This window comes from Mercenaria mercenaria, chromosome 1 (assembly GCF_021730395.1).
Source record: "Mercenaria mercenaria strain notata chromosome 1, MADL_Memer_1, whole genome shotgun sequence".
In the NCBI taxonomy this organism is placed as follows: Eukaryota; Metazoa; Mollusca; class Bivalvia; order Venerida; family Veneridae; genus Mercenaria; species Mercenaria mercenaria.
In genome coordinates this window covers 46,538,974-46,562,434 of record NC_069361.1, presented here as the reverse complement: position 1 = coordinate 46,562,434, position 23,461 = coordinate 46,538,974, and the positions used below count along the sequence as shown (strand labels likewise).

General features: G+C 37.6%; 2 protein-coding genes across 2 annotated transcripts in view; both read left to right on the top strand.

The window, feature by feature from the left end:
• LOC123539775 (RPA-related protein RADX-like) overlaps positions 1 to 18,445 on the top strand; it is a 30,977-nt gene extending 12,532 nt beyond the window's left edge. The window contains exons 4-8 of the mRNA XM_053546554.1: positions 4,386 to 4,520; positions 7,073 to 7,251; positions 15,549 to 15,628; positions 17,486 to 17,716; positions 18,253 to 18,445. Of these exons, the coding sequence (XP_053402529.1) occupies positions 4,386 to 4,520; positions 7,073 to 7,251; positions 15,549 to 15,628; positions 17,486 to 17,716; positions 18,253 to 18,430 (803 nt within the window). The 3' untranslated portion in view covers positions 18,431 to 18,445. The remainder of the gene's footprint in view (positions 1 to 4,385; positions 4,521 to 7,072; positions 7,252 to 15,548; positions 15,629 to 17,485; positions 17,717 to 18,252) is intronic.
• Positions 18,446 to 19,330: 885 nt separating this feature from the next.
• The window catches only part of LOC128557899 (uncharacterized), a 49,837-nt gene continuing 45,706 nt past the window's right edge, over positions 19,331 to 23,461 (top strand). The window contains exons 1-3 of the mRNA XM_053546525.1: positions 19,331 to 19,396; positions 21,450 to 21,584; positions 22,448 to 22,636. Of these exons, the coding sequence (XP_053402500.1) occupies positions 21,453 to 21,584; positions 22,448 to 22,636 (321 nt within the window). The 5' untranslated portion in view covers positions 19,331 to 19,396; positions 21,450 to 21,452. The remainder of the gene's footprint in view (positions 19,397 to 21,449; positions 21,585 to 22,447; positions 22,637 to 23,461) is intronic.

Here is a 23,461-nt window from a genome sequence, read left to right as displayed (position 1 = left end):
TGCAAGAATGATGGCCCTTTTTAGACTTAGAAAATCATGGGTAGGACAATATTTCTATTATACAAAAAAAATCAGATGAGCGTCAGCACCCGCAAGGCGGTGCTCTTGTTTCATGGTAACATGCTAACTGCTTTGTTGAATTTTCTTTTCAAACCAAAGCACATAATTTTTATTTCATCTCTACTTTACTTCAGTTGAATAACTGTTTAATGAACTATTTTCTTAGCTTAGCAATTTTAGAAAGGCTTAAATTTGTGCATATATTTAAAGCTTTTGTTTGATTTTTTTTCTTGTGTTTTGTATGTTTTGTGTTTACAATAAGATAAGTTTTTGTTTTTGTTTGTTGGGTTTAATATCGCACTGTCACAATCATAGGTGATATGACTTCTTCCCAGCTTTGATTGTAGGGGCAGATCCCAGGACCTGGTGTCCCTCTGTGTATTATTTCATCATGGGCAGGCACAATAATATGTAAGAGAAAAGATTTATTAAATATAAGATTGATTTAAAGTTGGCAAGATAGCAAACAAGATCTTAGCTTTGGACCCAACTAAAGAGTAACATATAGTATATAACAAAACTGATAACAAAACTGATGTTTAAAAGCTGCAATGGTATATTTAAACTAATTTGATCGATAAATTATGTGAGTAATTGAAAATTGCAATTTACACAAGAAAGAAAAATTGCAGAAAACTTTATAAAAAAAAAAAGACTTGGAAAGAAACTTAAAAATGCTTAAAGTGGTCTTTGTCACTGACTAGAATCGATTTTTCCTAACCACTATCCTTCATGCCAGAGACCAACCAGCTGAAATTTTTCTCTCCATCTTTAGTAGGGTTGTGGGTGAGGGAACCCAGAGTTATGTGTTTGCATTATTACAGCTGCAGATTGGCTCTGTCTTAGAGTAAGAACCAGACCTTCCACAATTCAAGTGGTTGAAGGCTTCCTTGCCCTTTTTCCAAGGCTCAAATAAACAGAAGTTAAGGGCATGTGCTACTATAAGCCACTCTGCCAGGACACCTACATGTACAGGAGATATTATATCGTATATTGTAGTAAGTGTAGAGGTATTCAAAATGTGCAGATCTATCTATTTAGTACAGGAGTTATTTTTTTTCTGTAATGAATTTGTTTATCTTTAAATCTACCATTTATAACTGTTAAAAGGGATGGAAACAAAAAAGATACAGACTGAATGGCAAACAGTGCAGATCATGATCAGACTGCATGGATGTACAGGCTTATCACGATCTGCACTGGTCTTAAAGGAAGAATCATTTGTGTCAGCATGGTAAGGGTTAATAAAAATTTTCAGTTTCCATACCTTTTTAGTACAGAGTATTCTTTTGTTATCTGAGTTAACATTTCGCTGCATGTATTTAGTGCAACTTAGATGTGCATATCTCCTTACAGATAAAAGCGTGACATTGTAGTAGCTGTTGATTTGTTGGGGTCCTACTGTTCCTTTGTCAATGGATTCGAAATCATTTTTTTTTTATTTAAATGTAAAGCTGTTACGTTTTGCAGTTTTAAACAAAGAACTAGCATGCATGTAAATAAAAGTGTTTTTTTATAGAAGTTTTAAGCACTGGTGATAGGGTAAAAAGAAGAATAAGAGATCAGACAACAAGTTTTAACAAATTATGTTTTCTTCTGATGTCATATTTCAAGGACACAGTGATTTAGGGAAGTGTAAGATAGCTTGTTTATTGTGGTTAAATTGATTGCCACCGTATTTGGGTTAACATTCAAGGTCACATTCAGGTTGAGATTTCTTGAATATTGTTTGCTCATTTTATCCTTGCATTTTGATAATGGTTGGTTTTATATTTTGTGAGTTAAGACTCTAGGTACAAGGCTATTATCTGGACATAGGTATGCTGTCGTCATGATTAGCTCAGTAGGGAGAGTGCAGGTCTATGGATCACAGGGTCATGTGTTCGGTCCCCGGGCAAGGCGTGTGTTCTCTGTGATGATTTGATAAAAGACATTGTGTCTGAAATCATTCATCTTCCACCTCTGATTCACATGGGGGATTTGGCAGTTACTAGCATAGAACAGGTTAATGCGGGTACAGGGTGCATAAACACAGGGTTGGATAACTGTTCGCAGTTACATCACTGAAATACTATTAAAAAATGGCGTTAAACCCAAACAAACAGTCAAATGCTGTCCTTTTGAAGATGACCAGTATGCAGAATAAGACACAATGTGTAAGTTGTGTTGTTGGGCTGTATAATCCAACAAATTTTCGAATATCGTTATAAGGTACTAACACTACAGTAACTTTTTATTCATAGTATTGTATATATATAGCATATAGCGTACTATTTCAAATGCATCATTGTCATGTATTAGATCATTAGGTTATGCTGCAGTTGACAATTTTCTTTGTAAGTCCCATTCCATTAGAGGATTCTGTACTGCATGGCAATGATACATGTTGTTTTTAGCTCACCTGTCACAAAGTGACAAGGTGAGCTTTTGTGATCGCGCCGTGTCCATCGTCCGTCCGTGCGTCCGTCCGTCCGTAAACTTTTGCTTGTGACCACTCTAGAGGTCACATTTTTCATGGGATCTTTATGAAAGTTGGTCAGAATGTTCATCTTGATGATTTCTAGGTCAAGTTCGAAACTGGGCCACGTGCCTTCAAAAAGTAGGTCAGTAGGTCTAAAAATAGAAAAACCTTGTGACCTCTCTAGAGGCCATATATTTCAAAAATCTTCAGGAAAATTGGTCAGAAAGTTCACCTTGATGATATCTAAATCAAGTTCGAAACTGGGTCACGTGCCGTCAAAAACTAGGTCAGTAGGTCTAAAAATAGAAAAACCTTGTGACCTCTCTAGAGGCCATATATTTCACAAGATCTTCATGAAAATTGGTCTGGTCAGAACGTTCACCTTGATGGTATCTAGGTCAAGTTTGAAACTGGGTCACGTGCTGTCAAAAACTAGGTCAGTAGGTCTAAAAATAGAAAAACCTTGTGACCTCTCTAGAGGCCATATATTTCACAAGATCTTCATGAAAATTGGTCAGAACATTCACCTTGATGATATCTAGGTCAAGTTTGAAAGTGGGTCACGTGTCATCAAAAACTAGGTCAGTAGGTCAAATAATAGAAAAACCTTCTGACCTCTCTAAAGGCCATATTTTTCATGGGATCTGTATGAAAGTTGGTCAGAATGTTCATCTTGATGATATCTAGGTCAAGTTTGGAACAGGGTCATGTGCGGTCAAAAACTAGGTCAGTAGGTCTAAAAACAGAAAAACTTTGTGACCTCTCTAGAGGCCATACTTGTGAATGGATCTCCATAAAAATTGGTCAGAATGTTCACCTTGATGATATCTAGGTCAAGTTTTAAACTGGGTCACGTGCCTTAAAAAACTAGGTCAGTAGGGCAAATAATAAAAAAAACCTTGTGACCTCTCTAGAGGCCATACTTTTCATGGGATCTGTATGAAAGTTGGTCTGAATGTTCATCTTGATGATACCTAGGTCATGTTTGAAACTGGGTCAACTGCGGTCAAAAACTAGGTCAGTAGGTCTAAAATTATTAAAATCTTTTGACCTCTCTAGAGGCCATATTTTTCTATGGATCTACATGAAAATTGAAGCCCGCCCGCTTAGCTCATTAGGTAGAGCGTTGGTGGTCTACGGATCACGGGGTCGTGAGTTCGATCCTCGGGCTGGGCGTATGTTTTCCGTGACTATTTGATAAACGACATTGTGTCTGAAATCATTAGTCCTCCACCTCTGATTCATGTGGGGAAGTTGGCAGTTACTTGCGGAGAACAGGTTAGTACTGGTACAGAATCCAGGAACACTGGTTAGGTTAACTGCCCGCCGTTACATGACTGAAATACTGTTGAAAAACGGCGTTAAACCCAAAACAAACAAACAAATCATGAAAATTGATCTGAATGTTCACCTTGATGATATCTAGGTCAGTTTCGAAATTGGGTCACGTGCGGTCAAAAAGTAGGCCAGTAGGTATAAAAATAGAAAAACCTTGTGACCTCTCTAGAGGCCATATTTTTCAAGAAATCTTCATGAAAATTAGTGAGAATGTTCACCTTGATGATATCTGGTAAAGTTCAAACAGGATCACGTACCTTCGAAAACTAGGTCAATAGGTCAAATAAGAAAAGCCTTGTGGACCTCTCTAGAGACCATATTTTTCAATGGATTTTCATGAAAATTGGTCAGAAGTTTTATCTTGATAATATCTAGGTCAAGTTCAAAACTGGGTCACATGAGCTCAAAAACTAGGTCACTATGTCAAATAATAGAAAAAAAACGACGTCATACTCAAAACTGGGTCATGTTGGAAGAGGTGAGCGATTCAGAACCATCATGGTCCTCTTGTTTTTTTTTTTACCAGAGTTGAGTGGTTTACAATGGTGTGAAGACTGTGGGCACCTGGAACAGATGGACCTCCCTATGACATCATCTAGAGGATACTATACCAGTGTCTGGTCTACCATGGAAATGTATGGAAACATCTGGAAAACCACAGGTTATATTTTTGTCAAAGGTGTTTTATACCACAAAAAATTGAAACTGAGTGTTGGTCAGTCTGTCGCAAAAAGCTATTCCAATAAAACTTCATGAATGATCACAATAAAGTGTAGGTATGCATTGCATGTCATTTTTTCCTGGGATGGGTTAAGCTTGTTGGAGGGGCCGGGGGTTTGTAGAAGGGGTGCGTGGGGTCATCCTCCATCCTCCTGAAGTTTGTTAAGAAAACTACCTAAACATTTTGGATATTTTTTCTGGGACATCATGGACAAAGGTGTCCAGGCTGGGGATAGGTGAGCTCTCATGCTTCAGTCTTGTATGAAGATTGTGTTGTGCTGTACTTCTAAAGTTACAAATGGATTTCAATGAAATTTTATACACCAGTCTATCAAGACTTAGTGTAGATGTGCTTTATATATTAGTGACAAATGTTGGGGAAGAAGAAGGGCATGGCACTAATGACTCACCCCATTTCAATTTTGTTGCACATGTACTTGCAAAGTTATAATACATACGACCACTATGAAATGCATGTCATATTTTAAGGGAATGGGCACCAGTAGCCCCTTTCCACACCCCTAAAAAGTAAAGCATGTCTTTTTTCGGATTTTCATACACATGATATCCGGAAAGGGTAGATGTGCATGACTTATTTGTAATGCATACTATAGCTGCAGTTATTTTTCCTAGAGTGGAAAATGGTTTAGGTGGTGCATACCGTAAAAACTTGAATATATCACGCTAGCATGTATATGACGCAGCCCCGATCTTGTATCAAAATCTTGGGAAAAATGATTACATTGGAATATATCACACACCGAAAAATCAGTCGAAAACGTTTACAAAGTTGAAATCGGCCATTAGCGGCATGCGTAAAAACGATTTCTCATGAAAATCACAATTGCTGCATAATCGTTTACAGACAACAGTGACAATAACTGACAGACAAATTCTTTCTAAAGTATTTGAGAACTTTCTCAAGCTGTCAGCACCTTAGCACTTTAACAGACGTGCGAACAAAGATGTGCTCATAATTATGGGCACATCAAACGAGAAAATCGCGGCTAATTAGCGTGTTTGTTTAACAATGTACGAGCTGCTTAATAATATTGATCAGTAATAATTTGCTGGAAATAAAGAAATAACAAACGATCCGTTTTAATTGCAATTTATTTGAGCATCCTTGAAAGATAATGATTTTAACGATCAAACACCAACAACCCGGAACCGCGAAATTTTGTATTTTGCCTAATTATTAAACTGACACATTATCCGGTGCTCTGGATATGTACGATACTTATTAATTAAATTTACAAATACAAAAAATTTAAACTCGCAAATAAAATCAACTTTACAGTATATCATCACAGATTCTGTTCCGTACGTGTTTTTAGACCCGCCCAATAAAACGCTCTTCAAGAGGAGGCTAAAAAAGCACAGCCCAAATGTAAACACATGACACTTGACAAAATTGTCCGATTTTCGCCGATATTTTCGGGTTTTCAAGCTGGAAAAAAATGTTTGAAGCTCTACCTTGGTATATATTACGCATCCCTTTAAGAAAATGAAAAAAATCGTAAAAAAATTGCGTCATGTATTCAAGTTTTTATGGGGTATTTTAGCAGCCGTATCGAAATATGTCTCCTTTCTTCTAATATAAAGGGGTGTTCGGATGGTATTAATCATCTTAAGTGTTAGCTCTAGTTTTGTGTTGTGGATTAGATAGTTCACACATTAGACTTCAATTAGTAATTAAATTTGTTATTGTTAAGAAAAAACATTGCAAAGATCAGTTCAGAATTTCACACAGAAATGACTATTAAGATAAAATAGAGCAAACTTCTATCTTTATTTTCTATAATTTTACCAGTGATAGGGGCTTTTAAGTTTAAATGGTCACTTTGTATTCTGGACTTTCTGTCATATATTTTCACAATATTACATATTACTGTCGTAAGGGGTTTCATGGTAAGTTAGGTAATGGTAAAAAGTTATTTTAAAAAGAATAGTCGATGAAGGTCTCCGCCTTGAAAGGATAGAACAATCTTCTGTCCAAAAGAGCCCATTGTAGATGTTATGTTTGCCTCCAGTATCCAGTTTAGGCCAATACTGTGAGAAACAGTACCAATCCAAGTAATCACCATGTAGTGAAAGCAGGTGGGATATCGGTTGCATCCAGGAATCAGACTAAGGTTGCTAGCACAAATGTTCCTTCCTGCTAAGACCTCAACCACTGCCCCTCTAGTTCATGTTGGCATGTCTGTCTTCCATTCACAGTTTCTTCTTGCTCTTTTCTTGGATAAACTGAGTAAAATGGTGCAAATAAATTTTGAATCAGTTTCATAGACATTTTTCAACTCCCTTAAATAGAGAAGTCTAAATTTCAGGATGTTCAAACTTTGCTATGCTTCTGTTTACAATAGTTAAGTAAAGAAACAAACGATTTCTTTGAAAATACAAGGTTTTAAACTCCAGAAATATTTTTTACATGAAGTTTGTTTATCGTGTTAAGTGTATAGACCTTTCAACGTTTTCCATGTAATTGAACAGTTCCAGCTGTGGCAGACCTTGGTGACATCAAACTTCAGGATATATACAGTATCAAAGACCTGGCAAAGAAATGGAGTACAGTAAAGATTGCTCATCCTGTATTGCTGGTGAAAGTCCTACTCAAGTCACGGATGATACATTATGCTAAACCTGGCAAATATGATAAATGGCCATTTCAGGTAAGTGTAATAATAATGTAAATTTTATGCAACTTTCTAATTATGGTCACCAGTAGACCACAGATTCTTAAGAAATATGTCCATCAATATGGTAAGAATGATTTCCTCTTGCATATAATTACAAGTATACTGTAATCTCCATCAACAGTAACCACCAATCTACAGTAATGACCAGTCGACATGTATCATCAGTCACACTAATCACTGTCCTGTTCGCTAGTAGATCTGCCGGTTGCACTGGGTATTTGCATAACTGTTAAAGAAACCGTTTGCAGCAACTTGATTTTTTTTTGCGATAACTGATCATTCTTGCACTTTCCTAAGCCACTGTATGTTGTTTATGTGCCTTTGAGGTTCGGAATGATATACGAATGCCTCATCCCCTGTGAGAAGTTTAACCTCTTTCATTTTCATTTTTATAGATTTTTAGAAGGTTTTTGCAACATTGCACTCTGGACTTTTGCTTTTTTGTCAAAAGATGGAGTATTTATCTTGCACGTTTGAAGTTCAAGTGTTTAGTCAGAATTTTATGAACACTTCCCAATGGCATGCCCACTGATGCAGCTATTTTGTTAAACTGTATATCTTTAGTCTTCTGTTACAATGGCTGCCACAGCATCAATGTTATGGGAAGATGCACTCTATACCAGGTAGATCTTGGACTCTAGATTCTAACTTACTAAATACCCTTACCAACCTATAAACAGTGACTTTTGTGAAGGGAAAAATCACATAAACAGTTTTAAATTCTTGCAGAATCTGCTTGGTGGGTGTAATGAGAGAACAATACATCTTTATGTAGAATCTAATTATGTCTCCCCCAGGAGACATATTGTTTTTGCCCTGTCCGTCCGTCCTTCCGTCCGTACGTCACACTTCATTTCCGAGCAATAACTGGAGAACCATTTGACCCAGAATGTTGAAACTTCATAGGATGATTGGTCATGAAGAGTAGATGACCCCTATTGATTTTGGGGTCACTCCATCAAAGGTCAAGGTCACAGGGGCCTGAACATTGAAAACCATTTCCGATCAATAACTAGAGAACCACTTCACCCAGAATGTTGAAACTTCATAGGATGATTGGTCATGAAGAGTAGATGACCCCTATTGATTTTGGGGTCACTCCATCAAAGGTCAAGGTCACAGGGGCCTGAACATGGAAAACCATTTCCGATCAATAACTAGAGAACCACTTGACCCAGAATGTTGAAACTTGATAGGATGATTGGTCATGAAAAGTAGATGACCCCTATCGATTTTGGGGTCACTCCATTAAAGGTCAAGGTCACAGGGGCCTGAACATTGAAAACCATTTACGGTCAGTAACTTGTGAACCACTTGACCCAGAATGATGACCCTTCATAGGATGATTGTTCATGCAGAGTAAATGACCCCTATTGATTTTGGGGTCACTCCGTTAAAGGTCAAGGTCACAGAGGCCTGAACATTGATAACCAGTTCCGATCAATAACTTGAGAACCACTTGACCCAGAATGTTGAAACTTCATAGGATGATTGAACATGCAGAGTAGATGACCCCTATTGATTTTGGGGTCAGTCTATTAAAGGTCAAGGTCACAGTGGCCTGTTTATGTAAAATAATTTTTTGGAAATAACTTGAGAACCACTTGACCTACTATCTTGAAACTTAATAGGATGATTGGACATGCAGAGTAGATGACCCCTATTTATTTTGAGGTCACTTGATCAAAGGTCAAGGTCACAGGGGCCTGAACAGTGACTTGAGAACCACTAGGCCAAGAGTGTTGAAATTTAGCGGGATGACTGGACATGCCAAGTAGATGATCCCTATTGCAGCCAACCATCAGTGTCTCTTTGACTTCGCTCCTGACCCCTATTGACTTCTTGCCTATAGGACTTTGCATTGGGGGAGACATGCGCTTTTTTACAAAAGCATTTTCTAGTTTCCTTTATACCTGGAGCCTCCATGCTTATTATAAAATAACACCGGTGTATATTAGTGTCATGTGTTAAAACGCTTGTAACTCAGTTATAACAAAACCAATTGTGTTGAAATTTTCAGTGTACATGGAAGGTCATGAAAAAATTGTTTCCTTATGCCTTTATTACCAGTTGTCAGTAATCACTGGTTTACACTAATCACTAGACTACAGCACTACAGTATTTTTATGCCCCCGAAGGGAGGCATATAGTTTTTGAACCGTCTGTCAGTCTGTCCGCAATTTTCGTGTCCGGTCCATATCTTTGTCATCGATTGTTGGATTTTCAAATAACATGGCATGAATGTGTACCACAGTAAGACAACGTGTGGCGCGCAAGACCCAGGTCTGTAGCTCAAAGGTCAAGGTCACACTTAGACGTTAAAGGATAGTGCATTGATGGGCGTGTCCGGTCCATATCTTTGTCATCCATGGATGGATTTTCAAATAACTTGGCATGAATGTGTACCACAGTAAGACGACTTGTCGCGCGCAAGACCAGGCCCGTAGCTCAAAGGTCAAGGTCACACTTAGATGTTAAAGGATAGTGCATTGATGGGGGTGTCCGGTCCATATCTTTGTCATCCATGGATGGATTTTCAAATAACTTGGCGTGAATGTGTACCACAGTAAGACGACGTGTCGCGCGCAAGACCCAGGTCCATAGCTTAAAGGTCAAGGTCACACTTAGACGTTAAAGGATAGTGCATTGATGGGCGTTTCCGGTCCATATCTTTGTCATCCATGGATGGATTTTCAAATAACTTGGCATGAATGTGTACCACAGTAAGACGACATGTCAGGCGCAAGACCCAGGTCCGTAGCTCAAAGGTCAAGGTCACACTTAGATGTTAAAGGTCATTTTTCATGATAGTGCATTGATGGGCGTGTCCAGTCCATATCTTTGTCATTCATGCATGGATTTTAAAATAACTACGCATGAATGTGTGGCACAGTAAGACGACATGTCGCGCTAGACCCAGCTCTGTAGGTCAAAGGTCCTAAACTCTAACATCAGCCATAACTATTTATTCAAAGTGCCACCGGGGGCATGTGTCATCCTATGGAGACAGCTCTTGTTCAATCTGCAGTGTTCATCAGTCTGCATTTATTTAATGAACAATCAACAGTAATTACCAAGCTACAGTAGTCTGCAGTTATCACTACTATAGTAAGCACCAATCTACAGTTGTTACCAATTTACAGTAAATTACCAATCTACAGATACTACCAATCTACTGTAAATCATCAATATATAGTTATTACCAATCTACTCTAGTACCCTATTTACTGTTATTACCAGTCTGCAGTAATTACTTAACTACATTTATCATGACTCTACAGTAAGCATAACACTACAGTAAATCACATATCTACTGTTATTACCAATCTTCTATGAATCAGTAATCTAAATTTATTACGGGCCTACTGTTATTATGCCTCCCTTTGAAGAAAGATTGCTATATTGTTTTGCAGATGTCTGTCGGTCGGTCTGTCATACACTCTGTCTGCATGTAGAACAATCCATTTCTGGATGATAACTCAAGAACGCTTGGGCCTAGGATCATGAAAGTTGATAGGGAGGTTGGTCATGACTAGCAGATGACCCCTATTGATTTTGAGATTAGTAGGTCAAAGGTCAAGGTCACAGTGACCCAGAACAGTTGCGGGATGATAACTCAAGAACCCTTGGGCCTAGGATCATGAAAGTTGAGTATGACCAGCAGATGAACCCTATTGATTTTGAGATTAGTAGACCTGTAAAAAGTCAAGGTCACATTGACCCGGAACAGTTAAACTGTTTCCGGATTATAACTCAAGAATGCTTCAGCCTAGGATCATGAAAGTTGAAAAGGAGGTTGGTCATGACCAGTAGATGAACCTTATTGATTTTGAGGTCAGTAGGTCAAAGGTCAGTTAAACAGTTTCTGTACGATAACTTGAGAATGCTTGGGCCTAGGATCATGAAAGTGCATTGGGAGGTTGGTCATGACCAGCAGATGACTCCTATTGATTTTGAGGTCAGTAGGTCAAAGGTCAAGGTCAGAGTGACCCGGAAGAGTTAAACAGTTTACTGATGATAACTCAAGAACACTTGAGCCTAGGATCATGAAAGCTGATAGAGAGGTTAGTCATAACCAGCAGATGACTAACCAGCAGATGACCCCTATTGACTTTGAGGTCAGTAGGCCAAAAGTCAAGGTCAGAGTGACCCGGAACAGTTAAATGGTTTCCGGACGATATCTTGAGAATGCCTGGGCATAGGACCACGAAACTTAATAGGGGGGTTAATCATCACCAGAATACAACCCCTATAGATTTTGAGGTCAGTAGGTCAAATGGTCACATTGACCCAGAACACTTTTGTGTATAGTGACCAAATCATTTCTGTTTCTTGTGCAATTACTGAACGCATCAAGGGGGACATTTTGCGTTCTGTGAGTTCTTGTTATCAATCTTCAGTAAAATACCAATATACAGTTATAAACAGTCTACAGTAATATCCTATTTACACTAACCCAGATGTACTATTTATCAAATTAAGTCTTGTTAATCCCCCGCCATGGCGGAGGGATTATAGGAATGGTCTGCGTCCGTCCTTCCGTCCGTCCTTCCGTCCGTCTGTCCGTCCTTCCGTCCGTAACAAAATCGTGTCCGGTCCATATCTCCTAAACCCCTTGAAGGATTTTCATGAAACTTGGGTCAAATGATCACCTCATCAAGACGATGTGCAGAACCCATGAGTCAGCCTTGTCGGTTCAAGGTCAAGGTCACAACTCAAGGTCAAAGGTTTGAGCCTGCCATTTTGTGTCCGCTTTATATCTCCTAAACCCCTTGAAGGAATTTTATAAAACTTGGGTCAAATGATCACCTGATCAAGACGATGTGCAGAACCCATGAGTCAGCCATGCCGGCTCAAGGTCAAGGTCACAACTCCAGGTCAAAGGTTTGAGCCTTCCATTTTGTGTCCGCTCTATATCTCTTAAACCCCTTGAAGGAATTTTATAAAACTTGGGTCAAATGATCACCTCATCAAGACGAAGTGCAGAACCCATGAGTCAGTCATGCCAGCTCAAGGTCAAGGTCACAACTTAGGGTCAAAGGTTTGAGCCTTCCATTTTGTGTCCGCTCTATATCCCAAAACCCTTGAAGGATTTTCATCAAACTTGGGTCAAACGATCACCTCATCAAGGCGATGTGCAGAACTTATGAGTCAGCCATGTTGGCTCAAGGTCAAGGTCACAACTGAAGGTCAAATGTTTGAGCCTTCCATTTCGTGTCCGCTCTGTATCTCCTAAACCCCTTGAAGGAATTTTATAAAAAATTGTGGGCAAATGATTACCTCATCAGAACGATGTGCAGAAATTATGAGTCAACCATGCCAGCTCAAGGTCAATGTCACAACTAAGGGTCGAAGGTTTGAGCCTTCCATTTGGTGTCCACTCTGTATCTCCTTAACCCCTTGAAGGATTTTCATCAAACTTGGGTCAAATGATCACCTCATCAAGAACTCATGAGTCAGCCATGTCAACTCAAGGTCAAGGTCACAACTGAAGGTCAAAGGTTTCAGCTCTGTATCTCCTAAACCCCTTGAAGGATTTTCATGAAACTTTGGTCAAATGATCACCTCATCAAGACGTTGTGCAGAATTCATGAGTCAGCCATGTCAGTTCAAGGTCAAGGTCACAGCTAAAATCAAAGGTTTACCCTTTCACTATCCATAGCAGTGGCGGGGGATTTAGCTGTCTTTCAGACTGCCTTGTTTCTTATATAAGCATCAGCTGTTTTCTGACTTGTTTTTTATGCCCCCACTTTGTGGGGGGCATATAGATTTGCCCTCGTCCGTCCGTCCGTCTTTCTGTCCGTCCTCCGTCCGTCCGTCCTTCCGAAAATGTTGTGTCGCACATAGCTCCAAAAGTATTTGACGTAGTCACAAAACTTTACAGGAGTGTTGGTCAGCATGTGTAGTTGTGCACCTGGGATTTCGCGTCTGGATTCATTCAGTCGTGTATGAGTTATGGGCCCTGAATTTGTAAAAATTGTTTATTTTAGTGTTGTGTCGCGCATAGCTCCAAAAGTATTTGACGTAGAGTCACAAAACTTTACAGGAATGTTGGTCAGCATGTGTAGTTGTGCACCTGGGGTTTCGCGTCCGGATTCATTCAGTCATGTAGGAGTTATGGCCCCTGACTTAGTAAAAAATTGGTCATTTTAATGTTGTGTCGCACATAGCTCCAAAAGTATTTGACCTAGAGTCACCAAAGTTTACAGGAATGTTGGTCAGCATGTGCAGTTGTGCACCTGGGGTTTCGCGTCCGGATTCATTCAGTATTGTAGGAGTTATGGCCCCTGACCTAGGAAAAAAATTGTGTCCTTTGTCATATAGTGGGGGCATCTGTGTCCCATGGACACATTTCTAGTTTTTAGCTCACCTGTCACAAATGACAAGGTGAGCTTTTGTGATCGCCCGGTGTCCGTCGTGCGTCAGTGCGTGCGTGCGTGCTTCCGTCCGTAAACTTTTGCTTGTGACCACTCTAGAGGTCACATTTTTCATGGGATCTTTATGAAAGTTGGTCAGAATGTTCATCTTGATGATATCTAGGTCAAGTTCGAAACCGGGTCACGTGCCATCAAAAACTAGGTCAGTAGGTCTAAAAATAGAAAAACCTTGTGACCTCACTAGAGGCCATATATTTCAAAAGATCTTCATGAAAATCGGTCAGAATGTTCACCTTGATGATATCTAGGTCAAGTTCGAAACTGGGTCACGTGCCTTCAAAAACTAGGTCAATAGGTCTAAAAATAGAAAAACCTTGTGACCTCTCTAGAGGCCATATTTTTCACAAGATCTTCATGAAAATTGGTCAGAACGTTCACCTTGATGATATCTAGGTCAAGTTTGAAACTGGGTTTCATGCCTTCAAAAACTAGGTCACTATGTCAAATAATAGAAAAACCTTGTGACCTCTCTAAAGGCCATATTTTTCATGGGATCTGTATGAAAGTTGGTCTGAATGTTCGTCTTGATGATATCTAGGTCAAGTTCAAAACTAGGTCAGTAGGTCTACAAATAGAAAAACCTTGTGACCTCTCTAGAGGCCATATATTTCATGAGATCTTCATGAAAATTGGTCAGAATGTTAACTTTGATGATATCTAGGTCAAGTTTGAAAGTGGGTCACGTGCCATCAAAAACTAGGTCAGTAGGTCAAATAATAGAAAAACCTTGTGACCTCTCTAGAGGCCATATTTTTTATGGGATCTATATGAAAGTTTGTCTGAATGTTCATCTTGATGATATCTAGATCAAGTTCGAAAGTGGGTCACGTGCCTTCAAAAACTAGGTCAGTAGGTCAAATAATAGAAAAACCTTGTGACCTCTCTAAAGGCCATATTTTTCATGGGATCTGTATGAAAATTGGTCTGAATGTTCATCTTGATGATATCTAGGTCAGGTTCGAAACAGGGTCAACTGCGGTCAAAAACTAGGTCAGTAGGTCTAAAAATAGAAAAACCTTGTGATCTCTCTAGAGGCCATACTTGTGAATGGATCTCCATAAAAATTGGTCAGAATGTTCATCTTGATGATATCTAGGTCAGATTTGAAACTGGGTCACGTGCCTTAAAAAACTAGGTCAGTAGGTCAAATAATAAAAAAACCTTGTGACCTCTCTAGAGGGCATACTTTTCATGGGATCTGTATGAAAGTTGGTCTGAATGTTCATCTTGATGATATCTAGGTCAACTTTGAAACTGGGTCAACTGCGGTCAAAAACTAGGTCAGTAGGTCTAAAATTATTAGAATCTTTTGACTTCTCTAGAGGTCATATTTTCAATGGATCTTCATGAAAATTGATCTGAATGTTCACCTTGATAATATCTGGGTCAGTTTCGAAACTGGGTCACGTGCAGTCAAAAACTAGGCCAGTAGGTATAAAAATAGAAAAACCTTGTGACCTCTCTAGAGGCCATATTTTTCATGAGATCTTCATGAAAATTAGTGAGAATGTTCCCCTTGATGATATCTAGGTAAAGTTCAAAACAGGGTCACGTACCTTTGAAAACTAGGTCAATAGGTCAAATAATAGGAAAATCTTGTGACCTCTCTAGAGACCATATTTTTCAATGGATCTTCATGAAAATTGGTCAGAATTTTTATCTTGATAATATCTAGGTTAAGTTCAAAACTGGGTCACATGAGCTCAAAAACTAGGTCACTATGTCAAATAATAGGAAAAACGACGTCATACTCAAAACTGGGAAGAGGTGAGCGATTCAGGACCATCATGGTCCTCTTGTTTATAACAATGATCAGGTAAATCTATATTTTAGGCACATTTATTGGTAGGGGACAAAACAGGGGCTTGTACTGCAGTTTTGTGGAATGCAATGTGTCCAAACTTCTACTTCAGGTAAGTGCTTCCTCTCAAGATTGGATACCTTTTGGAAAGGTTAAAATTTTAATGTAAATAGGTTATTGCTCTATAGGAGAGATCGTGTTTGTATACAAATCCGGTGTATTTTCTATTTTTAGAACTGATAAGACAGTGATCGGGTGGGCAGAAGCCGATCGTCCATGTTTTTTTTGTTAACAGTGATGTTTTTCTAACGGTCTAAACTTTTTTTAAAACACAAATTACATAAATAATTTTTTGATCAATGGAAAGGTTGTAAAACAAGCAATTTATTGATTATTTTTAAATGTTATTTCGAAATAAAATGGATTAATTATGAACGCTTAACTTACACTGTTTTTCTAAAGGTTGTGAAAATCACTACGCCGCTTTTAAAATTATATGTCATTTAAAACGGTTATTATTTGAAAAAAGATATTTGGATACAAAAATATGAAGATCGTTAGTATTTCAAATCTTTTTGAATTTTGAAAATCCATAAATGAGCAAAAAAGTTATTAAAAATTAAAAATTCTGATTCAATACGCAAACAGTGTTAAAAACATTTGTTTTGCCAACCACCAGATAAACAGATGTTAACGCGTGACGTCACGGCGATCTCTCCTATACAGGTTAATTTTATAAGTATCATTTAATTTAATAGGTTTTAAGGTTGTATCACGAGTTATACACCCAGCTGGAATTGAGTTCAAACAGAAGCCATTTTTTTGTAGTTTTGGAATCGTTTACATGGCACTCACTTATTTACCAATCATTGATACAAATTTCTGAGTAAAAATGTAATGAAGCATAGAAACGCATGTAAAATGACCATAAAATGGGTGATAATTATTATGTCGCCCACAGCACTGTGGTGGGAGACATTGATTTACTCCTGTCTGTGTGTCCCTGTGTCTGTCTGTCTGTCACAGATCTTGTCAGCGTTCTAAGTCAAACATATCTCATCTGATCTTTACCAAACTTGAACAAAATGTGTTTATAAATAAGTCCTCGGGCAAGTTTGATAAATAGCCAAATTGGCGCAGGCACTTCGGAATTATGGCCCTTGAATTACCGAAAATATTGATGCCAATGATATAGGTGGTTGACTCAGATACATAATGGAGAAGAAATGCCAATCTAGATGATTAGGCAGTTGTGGGAAACATGAGTCATTATTATGTATCCACCATAGGTAGGGGAGACATATTGTTTTTGCCTTTGCCATCTGTCCGTCTGTCCACATTAAGCTTGTCCGGTTTTCACAGGTCAAACTTCTGGCTGGATTTCAACAGAACTTCACTTGAGTAATTAATACCAAGCCTAGTTGTTCATATCACGGCACATTCCGCTTAGCTGCAGAAAATGGCTGCAACAGCTAAAAATAGAAAAATCTTGTCCGGGTTTCACAGGTCAAACTGCTGGCAGGATTTCGACGAAACTTCACAGGAGTGATCAGTCCCAATTGTAGTTGTGCATGTCACTGGCATGTTCCATTTCATTGCACAAAATGGCCACCACAGCTAAAAATAGAAAAATCTTGTCCGGCTTTCACAGGTCAAACTGTTGGACAGATTTTGACGAAACTTCGCAGGAGTGATCAATACCAAGCCTAGTTGTGCATATTCTGCTTTGCTGCACAAAATGGCCACCAGAGGTTAAGGTATACATAGTGGAGAGACATATGTTTTTGTGATAAAAACGCCTAGTTTAGGGTTTGTTAGTGCCTAGTACTCTAGCCTTACAAACCATAGGTCTAGGGTTCAGACATTGTCTGAGTTATACGTCATTATTCATTTTCATTAAATTTGATGAACTGTTTATGACAAAAGTAAAGATTTTTCATCATTATTACATATCAGCTTTATATTTTAGCATTAAAGAGGGGACGGTACTGTTGTTGAAGAAGTTCACTGTCAGAAAGAGTTTCCAGCCTCTACCAAGATTTAAACCTGTGCTGCAAAACACCCAGTTTTATGACATAGATATCAACTTAAACAGCCATCATCCAGGGTCGGAAGTTAGAGTATTTGATGCTACAGAATTACCAGATGAGATTGAGTTACCTCCCTTACGTTATCATTTTGTTACCAGGAAGCAAGCAGGGTAAAAAAGCTTGAATATTTTAAGTGAATATTTTTTGTGGATTTCATGGTAAATCCCATTGAACAGATGAAATTCTCATTTATTTTGGCATTAATATTTCGAATCCACAAACTCATAAGATATATAAGATATACATACATAAAATATAAAGATTTTGCAGCTTAAAGCTTTCGAGTCAGTTCTATCAGTAAATAGGAACAAGAGATGTGATCACTTAAACTGGAAAATATTTGAAAATATATTCTGTATACCATCTTTATGAGGGCTTGAGCTGAAAAGTTTATGGAATCTTGATACAGACTCAGTTGAACGAGCTGTTTACATATTTTGGCTGATGTTGCGTTTACTAATTACCTGACTTAAGCACTAAAATAAATTAAGCTTCTTGGTTTGAAAAAGGATTTTGAGTAGTGAAAATATTTTAAAAATGGAAACATTTGCTGAAGAAAGTTAAATTGAGCTTGATGTTAGTTATACACATATTTGAAATTTTTTATTTTTTTGATAGATAATTGTTAATAATGAATGTTTTTCAGTTGTTTACCAAACAATTTTGTATGTGATATTGCCGGAATAGTGACATATGTGGGCAGGTACGAGAGGGAGCCAATGAACAGTAAGGTTTTACATGATAATGTGGTTAATTTAGGAATAAAAAGATTCTTATTTGTACGTCTTTGGATAGAAAAAACCAGTAGGGCACCTTCATGGTAGAATTGTTAAAGGTTACTTGCTGCTCACCATTGTTGGCGGATGCGCAGGCTGGTCTGGATCCATGCTTGTCACAAATGCACTATGTTGGTTTTCTTATAGTGCAGCTCATTTGTATTGTTTATCACTATGAGAAAAGTGTTTAATGTAACTAAAATATTTAGTGGAAGGGTTTTGGTTATTGAAAATTGATTGTATCATCGGAAAATATAAAGTGTGCCTATTGAATTAAGACAGAAGTAAGTCACCCCCACTTATTTGAAAATCGTCAAACACTTCTTGCTGACAAGGAGTCACTAAATGTTTTAAATTTATTTATACATTTAATTGAATTGAGACATACAAACCTGTTATTCCTTCATGTCAAGACTCTTACCCTAGGGGTGTTTTAATGACTTGACACCTATCAGATACACTGATGGTTGAAGGACTGCTTTTTCCACAACAGCGATTTAATTTATAATTTTTGCAAAGGACTGATTCCTTATCAAATTTTGAATTATTTTTTATTTTAAAGAAATCAGATACCGATTTTACTGACTAATAATTGGATGTTGAACCAATTAACTGTTGACAGTCATATTTTTATCTTGAAAATGGGAAGTAAGTGGTAAGGAAATTTGTGAAATGTTAGTTGTTATCTGCAAACTGTATAACTAAGCATTCTGTTCATTTTTATTTTTGCTGTAATTTGTTCTCTTCGCACAAAAGATCACCTGTTTCTAAACCATTCATTCTCCACATTCTAACATCATGTTAGGAAGTTGTTCTTAGTACTTCTTTTAGGGCGGAATTTCAGAATTTAGATATGAAGAATATTACTGTATGGAATATATATCTGTTTGCATTTTATAACAGATAAGGTTTGGTATGGATAGTGGTGGATTCTGGTGTTAAGGAGGAGGATACAGTTGATAGATGAATCCAGTCTAAAAACCATTCTATCTTCAGTTGTACAAAATAGCAGAGGTAGGCATCTTACATTTTGATATTTTGAATTATTTCATCTGCTTTACCATTTGTAAACATGGAGACATTGTTGTGTCAACTTCGTCAATTTGGAAAAGATAGTAAATAGTAAATTTGACGTAAAAAATGTGATATCCAGGAATTCTAAACAGTATATTTTTATACTGAACTGCTTTGAAAAATGCAACATTTTACATTGTTAATCCCCTCCCACGAGTGGTGGGGGGTTATAGGATTGGTCCCCGTCCGTTCTTCCTTTCTTCCTTCTATCTGCCCGTAACATTTCGTGGTCCGCTCTTATATCCTGCGCCCATGAAGGATTTTCATAAACCTGGGTCAATAATCACCTCCCCAAAGACGATATGCTGAACTATGAGTCAGCAGGTAGCTCAAGGTCAAGGTCAGAACTCAAGGTTTGACCCTTCCCATTTTTTTGTCTGCTCTGTATTCCTAAACCCCTTGAAGGATAATCATGTATTTTGGGGTCAAATTGTTTACCATCAAGACAATATTGCAGAACTTATGAGTCAGCCATGTTGGCTCAAGGTCGGGGGGGGGCAAAACTCAAGGTCAAGGTTTGAGCCTTCAGTTTTGTGTCAGTCTGTGTCTATATCTATTATCATGAAGTTCTTTTTCCCCAGAATTTCTTGCTTCATAAGACAAAAACTCAAAAAAATGAACTAACAAAATGTATCGTTATTATTATGACCAAAATTTCTTAATAATAAGCAACTTCATCAGATACGATGTTCAGATCAGGGAATGCTTTTCTTTCAAATTGATTTTATTATAATTTTTCATTGCCTATTGAACTTTTTTAAAGATCAAAACCCAGCCCTTACATGTCCGTTAAGGGATTGAGTTTCAGGTGTACTTTTGTAAACCAAAGAGCTTGCCTTAAGACTGTTTTCATTGTTAGTTTCAAAAATGAGCCAGAAAGTTGGAATACTTCGAAAAATTTCACAAAATAACAAATTTTTTAGAGTTAAATAAAAAAAAAAATGTATTTAAATCAATCCTTTAGAATTTGACACTTCGGAATTTCTTTTTCGTGTTGTTAAAGCACCTCCTATGTGCTTTGAGAAGGAAAAAAAGTCAACATTAACCAGTTCTTTTATTTTATTGCTATGGCAGAATGTGTGGTTGGTATGGCAACAAATCTTCCAAAAACATGACCAAATATTTAGATAAATGGGAATATGCAGTAACATTTATAGTACAAAGTATTAGTTTGCTTGGTATGTGGATAGATAGTAATATAGAGAAAATGTAGATCCTTTCATTTTGTTGCTGTTGCTACAGTTAGTCAAAAAATGACAAAAAGTGAAATCTGCAATAATTTTTAAAGTAGAAGAGATTTTCAAGAAACTTGGTTGGTACGTGAATAGAAGGCAATGTGGAGAACATGCACATTGTTTCATTTTCTCCGTTTGTCTGTCTTTTGATCTATATGTCTGTCCTTCGTACAGTCCCATACTTCTGCTATAACTTAAAAAGAGCAAGAGTTTTTCCATGCAATCGTGGATATAGACAGAAGGCAATAAGAAGAATATGCCGATATCTGTAGTTTGTCCCTTTTACTGTGTATTTATTCTTTGCATCCGTTAGTCACAAAAAAGTAGATTCTGCAGCACGAGAGATCATTTCCTGAATCCTTGGCTATACATGGTTGGTTATTTGGAGAATATGCAGGTCCTTAAGTTTAGTTTCAATATAAAAATGTGGTTCATATAGCAGGAAATATGGCAAATGCCTTCAGTGGTAGGGGACATTTATCACTTTGCAATAGTCTTAGTAGTTCTTATAGTCAAGAATTCTTTCCATATGTTTTGTCTGTCCTGATAAACCTGGAGGCCAGTCCCTTTTTATTTCTAAGTATACTCTTGGAAACACTTCAGGGCTGGATAAAGTTATGATCACCAGTTATTCTGTCTGAAATTCTTCTCTGGTCTTGAGTGAAACATATGATTATTGGTAATTTGGTATGATACATATACATGCAGGCACTGGGAAGAGCCCATGAATAATAATGCTGGGAAAATGTCTTTTTCAGGGTATGACAGACTTGGATATTCAGCCTGGCACTAAGTTAGTCTGTACCCATGTTAGATTGGTACAAAATCTAGACCATCTGACTACATCTCATACAAGTAGACTGGTTTTCCTGACCACGACAGCTGAATCTCAGGTAAGCTTACTGGTGCTTTACACTGGTACAAAATCTAGAGCATCACCCAATATCTTACAAAAGTAGATCGGTTTCCCTTATATAACCCTTAGAATATCAGGTGAGACAGACTGGTGCTCAGCAGTGAGTTCTACAGCTTTAAGACCAGTCTGAAAAACAGTGCTGAGGTTTTTATGAGAGCTACTTTACAGCAGGTCATTATACCTATGTTTGTTCATAATATCTTTGAATTCTTGCTGGGTTCTACATGTAAACTAGGCATAATTGAGTTCAAATTAAAATCAGTTAAAAGTAACTTTTTATTAGCCAGCTAATGAAATCCATTGAGGACTTCAAACCCAGGACCAAGGTTATACAACTTCAGTTTGGAGACCAGTGTCGAATTTCAGCATCTGATTGACTCTCCAAGCTGAAATTTTGAATTGTCCAATAGCAGAGTTGCATTCCGAAATTGTTTTTCAGATTCAGTTATATAACCTTTGAGCCTATTGATTGAAAAAAATAACAGGTTCTCTTTGTCTCAGCTGAATGTTTTTGTCAGCTGGATGGGAGTTTACTGTAAAATCATTATTTTTTGTGAGAGACTTATTTTTTGTGTATTCTGGTTGTGTAAATGAAATTAAGTCCCAACAAACACAAAAAAAATCTTAATATTTCATCTTCTTAGTTTTACATTCATGAGTTTAGGCCCCAAGAAAAAGTTTTTTTCGGTCAAAAGTATGAAAAGTTATTCCCACGAATTAAATGTTTTCACAATATCTTTTTATATGAGTTTGATAGGAAAAAAATGAAAGTCTTTCCTTATTTTTTTTATCACTTTTCAATGCTTTAAAGGATTTGTTTAATTAATATATAATTTTCAGATAAATGTTTTGGACCATGCAGTGTACAAAGAGTTAAAGAGAGAATCTGTGATAGAGAGGTTATGGAAATGGTCCACATTACGGGAATGCAAGACTCAACTGACACAATCCAGTGTTGGAGGGTATCTCAACTTCCCGCCTCTACCTGAAACAATAGACTCAATAAAAACCTGCCTGAAGGATACACAGGTTGAGTTTTAAGTCACTTCAATGGAAAAGATAGGCAACTTTTCATCTTTAATGGTTGAGGAGGACCCCAGGTGTTTCTTTCAGAATTATGTTAGGCATATGCAAGCACCTAGGTACAACCAGCCAGTTGATTGGCTTTGGGTTGTGATCAGTGTGCAGGGTAATTTATTAGAGTAAGTTGGAAACCTTGGTTCAATCAAAAGATAATAAGTTGCTACTTCTTTTTAGCTCACCTGTCACATAGTGACAGGGTGAGCTTTTGTGATCACCCTTCGACAGTCATCTGTCGTCCATCCGTTCACAATTTCCTTGTGAACACGGTAGAGACCACATCTTTAATTTGATTTTATTCAAACTTGCACACAACTTATATGGGCATAATATCTCGGTTCCTTTTGAAAACTGGCCAGATCACATCATGGATTCCAGAGTTATGGCCCCTTAAAGGCTTGTGAACACGATAGAGACCACATTTTGCAATCAACTTTAATCAAACTTGCACACAACTTGTATTGGCATAATATCTCAGTTCCTTTCGAAAACTGACTAGATCCCATCATGGGTTGCAGAGATATGGCCCCTTAAAGAGCCAAAATTTGCTATTTTTGGCTTGTGAACACGATAGAGACCACATTTTGCAATCAACTTTAATCAAACTTGCACACAACTTGTATTGGCATAATATTGCGGTTCTTTTCGAAAACTGGCCAGATCCCATCATTGGTTGCAGAGTTATGCCCCTTAAAGGGCCAAAATCTGCTATTTTTGGCTTGTGAACACGATAGAGACAACATTTTGCAATCAGTTTTAATCAAACTTGCACAC